This window comes from Bos indicus x Bos taurus, chromosome X, assembly GCF_003369695.1.
Source record: "Bos indicus x Bos taurus breed Angus x Brahman F1 hybrid chromosome X, Bos_hybrid_MaternalHap_v2.0, whole genome shotgun sequence".
In the NCBI taxonomy this organism is placed as follows: Eukaryota; Metazoa; Chordata; class Mammalia; order Artiodactyla; family Bovidae; genus Bos; species Bos indicus x Bos taurus.
Window position 1 is genome coordinate 22,600,677 of NC_040105.1, and position 14,417 is coordinate 22,615,093.

At 36.6% G+C, this 14,417-nt stretch overlaps 1 protein-coding gene across 4 annotated transcripts in view; it reads left to right on the forward strand.

Annotated features, from left to right (window-relative positions):
• POLA1 (DNA polymerase alpha 1, catalytic subunit) overlaps window positions 1-14,417 on the forward strand; it is a 295,724-nt gene that overhangs the window by 115,199 nt on the left and 166,108 nt on the right. For all 4 annotated transcript variants that reach the window (XM_027535159.1, XM_027535161.1, XM_027535160.1 and 1 more), the window contains exons 29-32: window positions 504-709; window positions 2,512-2,644; window positions 8,605-8,736; window positions 13,401-13,575. In XM_027535159.1, the coding sequence (XP_027390960.1) occupies window positions 504-709; window positions 2,512-2,644; window positions 8,605-8,736; window positions 13,401-13,575 (646 nt within the window). The remainder of the gene's footprint in view (window positions 1-503; window positions 710-2,511; window positions 2,645-8,604; window positions 8,737-13,400; window positions 13,576-14,417) is intronic.

The window sequence follows — 14,417 nt, forward strand, 5'->3', positions numbered from 1 at the left end:
AGGTGGCTGTTCATTTATTTGTTCAGCGGATAGTTATTTGCTTAAAGTCATGGTGCTACAGGAGGTACAGAGATATCTTAGACACTATTTTAAATAGTAAAGTTTTACTGGCCATGTATCTAGTTGTTGGACTATCTCTAATTCAGTAGTTTGACGGTAAGTACTTATGCATTTAGTTTTTAGATTCGAAAACTGTCTATTACATAATTTTCATACATTTCCTGTAGCTGACCCTGCCACTTCTGTCCTTTGGTTGAGTGAGATGATGTATTTATAGTATCGTCTCTTTGTTTATCTTTTTATCTGTTTTTGTTGCTGTGCTTTTTCAAAGTTCTTGCATCATACCAAACTTAATACTGTTTTCCATATAACCTGAGTAAATGCCTTCTAGTCTTGTGTGACTTCTAGTTCTGTTTAGATGAACTCTTCGGAATTTGTAGCATGTTCATCTTCTCCATATTAGATATTTGAGAAGCTAACATTAATGGTTGAAATGTTCACAGGTGAAAAGTGAAGTGAATAAGTTGTACAAACTGCTTGAAATAGACATTGATGGTATTTTCAAGTCCCTGCTACTGCTGAAGAAAAAAAAGTACGCTGCTCTGATTGTTGAGCCAACATCAGATGGGAATTACGTCACGAAACAGGAGGTGAAAGGATTAGATATAGTTAGAAGAGACTGGTGTGATCTTGCTAAAGACACTGGAAAGTGAGTTCAGCTTTCATTTTTGCTTTTGTTGTTTGTTTTTAAAAAATTCAAGCGTTAACAATGTGGAGAACACTTGTGATTCTGCCAAGCACAAGGACACAACTTCTTTTTGTTATTGATATCATTGTGTATTAACAGCTCTTACTGATTTGGAATGGAATCTTACAGATGGGTTAAAACTTGCTCAATAAGAGATGCTTGCTGTAAGGTGCATCTTACGAGTTTTCACTCATGATGAGGTTAAACCTTCACATTTTAGATGTTTACAGAGTTTCATTGATGTTAGCTTGTTTTTATTTTGTTTTGCTTCACTGTTTCTATTAGGAAGTCCCTTACATTGTGCTCCTGAAATCTTCGTAGTGCCTCTTTAGGGCCATGATTGTTAAGTTTTCCCTGTGTTGTGGCTTCAAATGTTCTAGGATTCAAAGTGGGCCATGGAGTGAGACTGTCCCCGCCCATATCATTTGTGTGTAAAGGTTCTTACTAATCTCAGGTTAATTTAAGAGCTGGTTCTCAAATATCGTATGTACCTCCAAAATAAAAATGTCATAACTGACCCCTTAGTTTTATACATGTGAGTGCAGATTGTGCTAATAAGACCTATTTGTTTTAGGGCCACATAAGGCACCCATTTTAAAAAGACAAATCTTCAGATACTTTATGTCCCATCTTTCCAAATAATTCCTGCTTTGTGAACCTGACTAGTTCTGAAAATAGGGGGAATTTTTTCTTTAAAGTGAAATTTCAAATTAATTTTTGTGTTGCTGAATATCAGCATTTTTTTACTTGTTTTCCAGCCTTTCACTTGCTTTCAAGTTGGAAGATTGAGCAATTGTTGCTTCTGCAAAACTATTCTTGATTAGGCAAAGTTGATCATCTGAGTGTGGGTCACTGTTAGCTTTTTATGAAATATAGTTTGAAATGCTTCATTGCCCCCAAATGTACCCAAAGATGAAACTACTTTGTATAGACTGTCGATTAGAGTGTTCTCTTCGGCTTTGTCTTTTCTAAGAAAAGATGCATCATAATAGAAGTAAATTTCTCTGAGTTAGAAATGTATTAGTAATTAAAGCTATACAAATGTTTTTGTCAGGGTTCTTTTTCTGACAAATTATAATGCAGCTGTCAAACCCTCGCTCTGCATTTTCTCAGAAATGGATAAAATATTGGCTTCCTTACTCCTTTTCTTTTTTTTTTTCTCTTTTTTTGGGGGATCTGATAGAAAAACATGAAGTTTTTGAGGCATAGTAATATGATTGGAGAACACTGGGAAGTATAATAAAGCCGAAGAAAAAAAAGTTTGAAATCTCTGAGTTTTAAACGATTTGCATAAAGAACTTTATTTTCCGACTTTCTAGCTTGTGGTCATCTCGGGCAGAGATACTATCAGAGATAATATCTTGCAGCTTTATGAGGAAAGTGAAAAATTTATCTTCTCAGATTTTAGCCTATGAGTAGAATATAGCTGCTTATGAATTTTATAATTGCGTAAAAACATGATGGAACACATATTGTTCTCCATCCACACACAAAATAGGACGCATTAGCTGCCTCATTAAAAAAAAAAGTCTCTGTATTTAAGGACAAACCTGACATTGCAAGGTTGGTAAACCTTTGGTAGAGTTAATATTGAAAAAACAAATAGTAATGGCCTTCTGGACATTAACCCTCATATTAGCTTTTAGTATGGCTATTGTCCACATGTTAATCTAATGGCATTTATCTTCCTTGTCTCTCCTTTATTAATAAACTATGATATAAAAAATCAAACCCTCTCCTTTTATTTATTTTTTTTTTGGCAGCTTTGTCATTGGCCAGATTCTTTCGGATCAAAACCGGGACACTATAGTGGAAAACATTCAGAAGAGGTTAATAGAAATTGGAGAAAATGTGCTAAACGGCAGTGTCCCAGTGAGCCAGTTTGAAATTAATAAGGTAAATGTGGCATTTATTACTGTGCCCAGCTGCTGCCATGTGTTTTTCTCCTCCTTCAGATAGTTGAAGAACCACCTCATCCTTGCAATTGAAATAAATTCTAGCCGGTGATGAAAACTGCTTAACAACTATCTCACAGACTGTGCATTAGCATGGCACTCTTCCTAGCTCAGCCCCTGATGCTCCCCTATCTGTTGCAGGGCCTTCTCTCATGGTTCTTTATTCATGGAAGCCTTGTGTCCAGAGGTACTGTGTTTATAATTGATGTTTCAGGAACTTGAGAGTATTACATTCTTCATATTCCTCCTAAGTTATAGTTGTTTGGGGGGCAGGCCTATAAACTTAGACAGAGAGCCTGTGTTTGTGCAATTGTACCAAACGTGATCCTTAGAGATACTATAATCAGAAGGCATCTTTATATGTTGTTCTTTAGTCATAAGATGGTGTTAGTATTTTCTATATATTCAAACCACTTGTGGGTTGTTTTTTTTTTTGTTTTTTTTTACTATAAAAGTTACTCTTTATGAATAGTCTTAGTTGTTGAAAATTGATGGTTTTTTTTTTACTATAAAAGTTACTCTTTATGGATAGTCTTAGTTGTTGAAAATTGAGAATATTTTTTCTTACCTAATTTGAAAAGGAAAGTCTTCGTTTCCAAAAGTACTGTGTAATTCAAGATGTTAGGTTATAGATTTTTCTCTTTTTTTCCATTTAAAAAGAGTATCCTTACATACTCAGAAGGTAATTTTGCAAATACCATTTTATCCATTTTGTGATAAATAAATTTTGCTGTCAAACCTCATACTAAAAAGAATTTTGATGAGAAAGAGTCTAATGATGGCATTAAATGGAATTTATAGAGTTAAAACTCGTTCTTCATGCCCCTATACTAAAATAATGAGTCATTTCTGCACATCCTTACTATTTAAAACAGTTTTGCTGCTGCTGCTAAGTCGCTTCAGTTGTGTCCGACTCTGTGTGACCCCATAGACTGCAGCCCACCAGGCTCCCCCGTCCCTGGGATTCTCCAGGCAAGAACACTGGAGTGGGTTGCCATTTCCTTCTCCAATGCATGAAAGTGAAAAGTGAAAGTGAAGTCGCTCAGTCATGTCCGACTCCCAGCGACCCCATGGACTGCAGCCTACCAGGCCCCTCCGTCCATGGGATTTTCCAGGCAAGAGTACTGAAGTGGGGTGCCATTGCCTTCTCCATAAAACAGTTTTACATGATAGCAATTACAGTGCATATTATTTTGAAATTTGTTTTCACTTAAATAGATTTTAACACATACTGGTATTAACCTTAAAAATCATCATGTTTAATCTTGCATTTCACTGGTACACCTTTAATTAAAATTTTTGCTTGAGTATTACATTTTTTAATTTTTCCTCTTATAAATTACTGAATTGAACATCTTTGTTTGTCTTTTTGCTTTTGGATGAATTACTTTCTTAGTTTAGAGTCCTTAAAGGTAAAACATTTGCATCAAAAAGTTTGAGTATCTATATGGCTCTTGTCAGATTGCTTTGTAAAACAGTGATACTAATTAATAATAAAAAAAAAAGTGTGTGCTAATTTCACCACAGATTTTCTTGTACTATATAAGAGATATGTCATTGGTCATAATATCATTGGTGATATTTAAGTAAAACATCGCTACCACAAAGGATGTGAAACACTATTTTATCATTGGGTTTGATTTGCATTTCTTGGATTCCTAGAGAGAATGAATATTTTCTTTGCATGTCCTTATTTGTATTTATTCTTAGGCTAAGTCATTTGTTTCCTATCCCTTAACTGAGATGTCTTTAATATCACAAAGATGACATTCACTTATGCGTGAAAAGTACAAAAAATGAGAAATAAGTAATATCAGAGGATGTGTGTCTTGGCACTAGCTCTTCACTCTAAGTGATGCAGTGCGTGCCTATTGGTATGGAATCACTTGTGACATTGGAGAGTGGTTTCCTTTCAGATTTTGTTTTGTCTCTTTCTTAAAAATTTGTCTAAGAGTTACTGTTTCTGTTTTGCTTTAATCAATTTTTGCATCAGTTCTGCAGATTGTATCCCTTACACTATCTACCTTCTTAGAAATATGGGTCCTCTGTTGCATGGGGTTCCAGGCATGAATTAGGAAGGCTGAATCACAACATGACCACATTACTGGCAAAAGAACATTGCCCTCTAAGGTAATGGGCCCAGGCCATCATCTACTCCTGTGGGTGACAAGACAGTGTTACTAGTGTGCAGAGAAACCTAGCCTCAGAGACACACTGGCCATCTCTGAGTTCTTGGGAACTTTCTTCAGCCTTGCTGTTTTAAAGTTTTTATTATCGAAAATTGAAAACTTATACCAAAGTAAAGAGAATAACATCTTGAACCCACATACATCCATCACTTCAGTAATTACCAACTCAAAGTCACATATTTTTATTACTACTAACAATACTGGTTAATATGTAGTGTGATTTGGACTGTGCATGTATTTTTCCATGCAGAACTGAAACCTACTTACTGTCTTTATAGTCTTCATTTCACTTGGTGTGGTAGCTGGCAAATAATAGTTGTTCACTGAGCATTGAAAGAATTCCTCTGCTTGTTTAATCATCCATTCATCAAACATGGAGTACTTCTTACATGCACAGTGCTAGAATCTGGGATATAAAGTAGAATAAGCAAAACCTAGTTGTTATTTTCAAGATGCTAAGTTGGTGTAGCAAAGATACTGTTCCATGCTCTGATACTTTTTTAAATAAAGAATTCCTGCAGTGTCAATGAAAGTACAATAAATTAATTCTATGAAAGGACTATCTATATCATAGTTATTCCTGTGCTTGTTTATATTAAGCTTTTTATATATCAAAAGTGACTGTGTTAATTAACATTTGTCTGAATATCTGTACTGTTTAAACTTGTGAGTAAATAAGTTTTTACATTTTGTCACTTTCAAAGGAGAGTGGAATCGAAGAGTACTCTTCCACAACCATGTGACTGGTTGCAGAAGGCCTTATGATAAGATATAGATTAGATTAGATTGACTTTGTGATATGGGTACAGCTTAAAAATGGGAGGTGAGTCTCAGGTGGAGGGGTGAAGTGGTGAGCTTTACCTTTGTAGAGATTTAAGCCTTTGTTGCCAACAACAGCTGAAAAACACTGTGTGTGATTTTTCTGAACTGCTGTAATCTTAAATATATTTCATAAAGTAACATGAAATACCTCACAGCTGATTTGTATAGCCCTGGTTAACTTGAGCCTAAACCACCAGGAAGCATTTTTTAGAAAAATCAAGCCTTCTGAAACTGTCTTGTAAAATTCCCAAATAACCCCAATCTAATAATTGGAAAGTGTGTCAGATGAAATTCAGAATTTCTTAACATTGCACTGAAGTATAGTCAATTGAAGAAGATAACAGTTTTCTTAAGTAGAGTTATATTGATTAAAATTTCTATGCAGTATTACCCATCCAAGTCAATCAAGACTTTGCATAATACAGCTTTGAGGAGGTTCAAATACTTGGAGACTCTTCCAGGCAGGCACTCTCCTACACTGAGTGTATAATTTAGAAAGTGTACATAATGGGTGGATGTGCAGTTGTGTTTGAGGACCTGCTTTTATTCTCCTATGGTAGTTCTCTAGTTTCCTGGTCTCAGGACTCTTTTCACACTCTTAAAATAGTTGAGGACTGCAAGAACCTTTGTTTACGTAGCTTATATTGATATTTACTGTTAGAAATTAAAACTGGAAAGCATGTATTAGTTTATTTAAGTGTCAGTAAACCCATTAAATGATTACAAAAATAAATTTTTTTTCATGAGAAATATGTATTTCAAAACAAAGAAAAATTAATCAGAGGAATTGTGTCATTTTGCTATTTTAAAAATCCTATTTATGTCTAGTTTAGCAGAAGACATCTAGGTTCTTATATCTGCTTGTGCATCCAGTCTGATGTGATGTTGGTGTTGGTTCAAGTATAGGAAAAAAGTCGTTTAACACAAATATGTAGTTGGAAAAAGGAGAACTATTCAGTAACTTCTTAAGATAGTTGTGTGTATTCTTCTTTGATTCTATACCAGTACTCTGAGTGGTATTGTCTTAAAGGTTATTTGCAATGTGAAAGTAGGAAACCATATCATACTCTCTTACATTAAAATCTATTCATCTGTGTGGTGCTTTGAGTTGATAATTTACCCATGCATGATAGTATACATTGATCATTAATTAAATGTCTGTTTCCTGAGTTTTACAGATCTTCTAGAATATTGGTACATTTCATTGTACTAATGAATTATCAAAAACCACATTTTAAAACATTTCTTTTTATGAGAAAAGTCTTTAAGTATTGGGGAGCTGTCAAGCTCACAGGAATGGAAACAAATTTTCCAAAATTCTGATTTGTGCCTGATTGCTTCAGTATTCTCAAAGGCAGTATATACTGTCAGGTGTTTTCCTTGAAGTGGCAGGCTCACTTGGTTCTTTCTGAGTGATTGTCTGCCAGCTACTCAACTTAGGGTAACCCATAGTTGTCCTGTCATTCTTTCACGTAAAAATTGTGTTGAGAAAGGCAGCTAGTTTAGCTTGTAACTCAGACAGTTGTATATTACAAATGCCTTTCCTCGATCAACCTTTGTTCTTGAGTATACAGTAGATGTGCCTTGTGCATACTTCCCATTTTGTCACACAAAATAATAACTGTACTCAGGGATCAAGAACTTAAAAAAAACTGAGTTTGTGGTGGTGATGAATACAATGTGTATTAGTACAGTTTGGTGTGTCTGCCCAGGTTCATGTTTCTAAGGCATCAGCACCTTTACTGACCATTGCTTCTGCATCGCCAGTGCAAATGATATTATTAGGAAAATACTTTTGACCTCTCCAGCCTGTGAAGAGGTGTCAGGAACCCCCAGAGATCTGCCAGCCACACTTAATAGGTGATCTAGACACACACCTTTATTCCTGGTCCTTTCTCTTGTCTTTTGAAACCTACCCCTTCCCTTTGTGCATATTGAGTTCTAGTCTGATAGACTGTATTTTTTTCTCATCTTGCTTTTAACTTTTACTTTTTCTCTCTGCTTCAATGTTCTTGATCCTGTCATCTTTTCTTAAAAATCTCTTTTTTCCTTCATGTGCTAGTTCATTTTCTTCTTCCATGATTTCTGCTCTCAAATGGTAGAGGTCTTTCCATCTCCAGATTCTCTGTAACACATAGTTCACCACTCCCTTCTGGCACATGTCGCTTATTTTAGAATTTTTTTTGAAGAATGGAAAGTCATCTAATAATGACAGATGGCCTAGAACCAGTGACTGTCTTACTCATCATGCGATAGTTTACAATGCTTGAACTTCATGAATTATCGCAGAGTGAAGGAAGTAATTTCTTCTGCAAACAGTGGGTTGCTCTACATGCCGAGTATCATGAGCCCTGTGACCGCAGCTCTGGGCAGTGCTGACCTGTTCCTGCTCTCATAGGGCTTTTCTGTTACAAACTCACTTACTCTGCTTTTGGAGAACTTAAGTTGACAGTGTGAGTAAATCCCGTGATTTCTGGTGCCTTCGTGATTTATTTAGGCAGAGAAACCGCTGAGAAACAAATCATTAAGTCAGAGGAACCATTATCCATCCGTCTTAAGTAATCTGTAGAAAGTTGCAGACATTAGAAGAAATTCTAAGGCTGCATAGAAGACTGAATGTATAGTCTTAATTTTTATATCCAAGTATCCTGTGCCTTGGCCTTAAAACTCATATTTCTTTTTTGTCAGGGTTATATCTGGTTATATTAGTTACTACATGAAGGAGAGAGGAGCCTTGAGGCTGGAATGTCTAAAGAGCCTGTGGCAGTATTTTCTACATATAGCTTTCTGTCATGTTTATGTGGCTAATGTGATTCTAGCAAAGATATGTTTTGTGCATATCTTTATGTGAAGGGTTTTATTTTAAAGTTTGGGGCTTTTTCTCTCTTAGGCGTTGACCAAGGATCCCCAGGATTACCCTGATAAAAAAAGCCTACCTCATGTACATGTTGCCCTCTGGATAAATTCTCAAGGAGGAAGAAAGGTGAAAGCTGGAGATACTGTGTCCTATGTCATCTGTCAGGTAAAACTGTCATAATGAATAAGACTTACACCACTTCCACACCCAGAGTAAAAACCAGATCTCTACAGTGTCTCATTTGACCCAAGTAACTGATGCTGTAAAGAGAAGGTTTAGTCTTGGTTGGTTTTACAGCATTTAAAACATTAGTCAGGGGTATGACATATTATGTTAAAATTTTCATGAAACTTTTAAGACCAGTGTTTTTTGTTATTGTTGTTTTTGAAGACCAATGCTTTGGCTGAGTGAAACTACTTTGGTGAGACAGGTATATAGCAGTTGCTACAGTTTAAATTTGAAATGAATTTGAAAGTGTATACCAGTTTGCTCATGTGTCCAATTGTTGCTGCTGCTGCTAAGTCGCTTCAGTCGTGTCTGACTCTGTGCGACCCCACAGACGGCAGCCCACCAGGCTCCCCCGTCCCTGGGATTCTCCAGGCAAGAACACTGGAGTGGGGTGCCATTTCCTTCTCCAGTGTCCAGCAGTAGTCCTTTATCATTCCTTTTGCAGCAGTTTCCATTCTGAATATTGGTAGAATAAGAGAGTAAATGCTTGTTTCACTAGCCTGTTCAAATAATAACTTGAAAAAAAATGAAATGCATGGTTATATGGAAAAAGGTGAGACATCCTAAAACCATAGCTTATGAAGAAAACACAGATTATCTAGCAAGATCCCTTTTTTAATTCTTTATTTTGAATGGAATGGGCTTAGAACCCATCTCTTGCCTTCTCCCTGTTTCATGAGGCGTCTCCAAGGAACTTCTAGGTCTTCTGGAACAGTTTTAAACCAGTAACCAGTTTTTTTTGAGAGTAGCATGCCTCTCACAGTTAGGGATGGGGAGAAAGGGTAGATCATAAGGGGATTTGGGTTTGGGGGAAATTGTTTTTATTTGTTTGTGTGTGTATTTTTTTTTTTTTTGGAAGCACTTAACTTCAGTCAAAACAAAGGAGGGAGTTGCATCCCTTCTCTCTGCTTAAAAAAGTCAAAGCCTATGTCCAAATTTTTTACAGTTACTATGGTGTGGTCTGTTTACCAAAAGGCATAATTCATCTCAGTAAGACTGTTTCTTTTTAATTAATCAAATACTGCATTTTGTTATTAAGTAAAAAAAAAATTAGATAAGCCTTGCAGTATGATTGATCTTTGTCAAACTACCATCAATGTGTTTTTATTTTTTTATTTGTAATTTACTTTTTAATATAAATTTATTTATTTTAATTGGAGGCTATCAGAGTCTTCAAAATGTAGGAGTCGTCTGAATAATATCTGCTCGGAACTGTGGATAATGTACATAACAAATGATTTAAGTACATGGACAGGAATCAGCACTTGACTCTGTCTCCCTCCTAGGGTTACCCTTGATTAAGAACTGTTACAGAAAGCCAATTCCTGCAGGAAAATATTTCCATAAATGTCTGACTCGCTCAGGCCCTTAATGTGCTTTGCATATTGCCTTTGACAAGTCTCATCTCAAAAAAACAATTTTCATATTATGCAAATAAAGATTTTGGTAAATAGGCTAGTTTTTTTCCCCTTATGTCTTTATATACATGGAAAAGCTCTTAAGATTATTAATGACAGGAACAGATGGCAACATATAACTTTGAAAAATTATATAGGTTTTCTGAAATAGCATCTAAAAATGAAATCAAGTCACAATTATGTTTTGGCTAAACCTGGAATGGAGATGTATGGCCATAGGATATATGTATTTCAAAAGTCAAGCATATATTCCTTGATGTCTAAATATTAGGTCTTCCAGTATCTTCTTCTTGGGTCTTATTGATGTAAGAAAAGCTCAAAATGCTGATGCTAAATCCAATTTGTTATATTTCCAACCCTTTTCCCATTTGACTGGTTCTGGGTCTTATTTAAAAACAGTTCTTTTATTGATTTATTCTTCTTACTGTATCCCAAGCTATAAGACTTTAATTTGCCTTTGTCCCCTAGCAATGGGGCATGCCCACTTTCAGTATATTTGCTAAGCAAAGCTGCCTACCTCTTTTGCTTTTAAGCACTCAGATTATTCTTTCTCTTTCCTAACACAATCATATTTTTAGAAGATGTTTCTGCAAATGTTTAAGTTTAAGAGAACTGTTTACTGCTCTAAGCAAAGGTGCCCTCTAAGAATAGTATAGCTCCTAAACAGGTTCTCTTTTGTTTAAAATTTACATTTTGAGTATACTGCTCTCCTGATAACTTACTCAGACTACAAATTCCATTGAGTTCAGAGAGTAGTGTTTGTGGTATATAATAATTTACATTGTAGTTCATAGTCTTATTAAACCTAATGTGAATTATTTGCAGAGATCTTAAATTAACTTCCACTTGTTGATTAAGTGTTAAATCCTTTATTATTTAACTTTCATCAGACATAATTTTCATAAGGTATGCCTTTAACATAATTGTTTCAAGGCTTCCAGTTGTCATCTGTTAAATCTTTTTGCCCATTGGTGTCCTAGTAAAGATGACCACATCGTTTGGAATGGATTCACCATGTCTGGTTGTCCTTGTGAAGTATGTACTTTGTGAAGTTCACAAATTACTACACTGGCAGTTCAGGGAGGTGCCAGCCTTGCTTCTCAGTCTGTTGTTAAGGTGTATGCTGTATGTTTTTGCATGTACCATAGGGTCTTGCTATGTTAGAGAATTAGGTCTTTGAATCAGTTATGTCACAGCCTAAATGTTTTCCCAACATAACACAGGAAAACCTGTCATCATTCCAATTCTTTTTAATTTAGTCATATTTGAGCTCAGATTTTTAAAATATAATAAGAAACACATTTGGGTCACTGTTAAAAAACTAGTCTTTTGTGGGGATACTTAAAAAGCTCTTCAACTGAGAATATGCTTGGAACTTTGTCAACTTTTTTTATAGACGTGTCTTACATGAGAACATCTAATGATACATTGGAAAGTAACTCAAGCACCATTTAAAAAAATAATTTGCCTCCACAAATTTGGTTTTTATTCTTTATTAAAATTTTTTAAAACTCAACATTACTATAATCTCAAGGACAGATCAGTTTTTTAAAAAACTGTGATTCTATTAATTGATCAGATTTCCTGTGTTTGTTAAAAGGCAGTCCGAATATAGTTGTGGTGCATAAAGACACTGCTCAAGGATCTTTCATACTCTTTTTGTCATTGACATCCTATTCCCATCTAATAATTCAGACTTTTAAAATGGCAATAATTAAAGTTGATTAATTCTGCCTAAATTCTCTTACTGTACAGTGAACTCCTGAAAAATAATTATAAACAAGTCTTTTAATCTGAGATTTGCATGCATGCTCAGTTGCTTCAGTCGTGTCTGACTCTTTGCTACCCTATGGACTATATAGCCTGCCAGGCTTCTCTGTCCATGGGATTCTCCAGGCAAGAATACTGGAGTGGGTTGCCATGCCCTCCTCCAGGGGATCTTCCCAACGCAGGGATCGCACCTGGATCTCCTGCATTGCAGGTCGATTCTTTACTGCAGAGTCCCCAGGGAAGCCCTATAATCTGAGGTTTGCTTCCTTTCTAGTTCTTTCATTATATCTTAGCATAGGTAGAAGCTCGTTGATACACACCCTAGTTTGTTTCTGTCAGGAGCCTAGCCAGAGAAAGAGGCCATTGCCTCTAGTTTGTTGTAAGACAATGATGTGAAAGGTGGCCTTTGCTTTGACTTTGGCGCTGAACTGAGAAGGGACTGATTGTAGCAGGAAATCAAAGAATAGGATTAATATTGTAATCAGTTTTCAGAGCAGCTGAGAACTGTGAATAGTTAAAATTTATGAATCTGAACATTAAATTCTGTTGTTGCAGACAAGAGAAAGAGTGGAGTTAGTTGTTGGATGTTGGTCCAGTGGTGTGATGCCTTTTTGATTCACACATGGTGATGACACTGTGCACAGGACTGTGTATGGGCCAATTTACTCTTACCTGTTATTCCTGTGAGCTTCCCAGGTGGTGCAGTGGTAAACAATCCGTCTGCCAGTGCAGGAGATGCAAGAGACGTGGGTTCGATCCCTGGGTCGGCAAGATCCCTTGGAGAAGGAAATGGCAACCCACTCCAGTATTCTTGCTTGGGAAATCACATGTACAGAGGAGCCTGGTAGGCTGCAGTCCATGGGGTCACAAAGAGTCACACATGACTGAGCCACTGAGCACACGCATGCATTTTATCTTGTGCGTAGGTTACTACTGTTGGGTTTCATGCTCTTTTCTTTTCCCCTTGCTCATTTATTTCTCAGTGACACTTAACAGCTTTCAACAAGAGATGTTGAATACACATACACACCCAGTCTTTAAGATGATACTATGACATTAACGTAATAAAAGGGTCACACATTTTTTGGTCATGGCTTCTAGAAGGCCTTTGTTAGCAAGTCTTCCCTGTGTGTTTCTGTGATATGGCAGGTGGAATTATTTAATCTAGTCATGCCATCTTGTTGGTTTCATGTTTCAACAAAAAATAGAACACAACACATGCTGGATTTACATTCCTGGACCGTGGGTAAGTCGTTCTCCTTGATCTTCCTCCCGTTAGATGCTTATGACCACCAACAGGTCAAAAGGACTTCTTGGGCTTTGGAATTGAATATATAAAACTTGAAGTGTCCGTCTCTTTGGCCAAGTACGTGTGATTTCTCACAACTTTCCCTGTACTGTGTCCTCTTATAGGATGGTTCCAATCTCACTGCGGGTCAGAGGGCCTATGCACCCGAGCAGCTGCAGAAGCAGGACAATTTAAGCATTGATACCCAGTACTACCTGGCCCAGCAGATCCACCCAGTCGTGGCTCGAATATGTGAGCCAATAGATGGAATTGATGCTATCCTCATTGCATCCTGGTTAGGTAAGTGTCCCGAGCTCCCTTATTTCAGCACCCAGTGATAGCAGGCCATATGGTCCTCCCTTACCTGTCAGGAGCTTTGTTTAGAGGCACGGTACCGTTTTGACGACTTCTTCATTTGCAGTTGGGCATTTGTTTTTGTCGTTGTTTGGTTAATGTCTGTCTCCCCTCCTAGACTGTCGACCGCACAGACTTGCTACCTATGTAGGCAGATGCCTGCTCCCGTGCCTGCACTCAGCAGATGCTGAGGGGAGAGAGAGGAGGCAAAAGAAAAGATAGGAGAAGGTTTTAGGCATCTCCTAGTCTCTGAGCTTACTTCATTGTTGGTTTAATCAGTGAACTTTCCTTAATAAGATTTATTGTATCTTGATTATTGTTTCCTCTTGTCTCAGACTCTAAATGTGTTTTCGCATGGAGTGAGAATGTACAACTTTTTTAACATTATAAGACATTAAATACATTAACTTGTATTTGATTCCCTTTGAATATCCTGCTCTGGCTTTTAAAATTTTTTCTAAGACTGGACTCATTATCTTCTAGGAATTAGTTGACACCTAATTTCTCATCATCTCTGGAGGTTCCATCCATCCCTGACAGCTCATTCTTTCTTTGACTTTTTGCCAGGTCATCAGATTGTCATCTCTTGCTTGGAAATGTATTTCATAACCAGCCCTGGGCATATTTCTAGATGACCAGCATATTGAGAGTTACATTGCTTTAAGGTCTCTGCTCTCTATGCCATTGTACATAATGATGAATATTTTTAGAATAACTGCCTAATAAAATCCCTGGCTAGCTCCTCACTATCTGTAAGTCCAGTTGCCACTGACATCTTACAGTCTGTG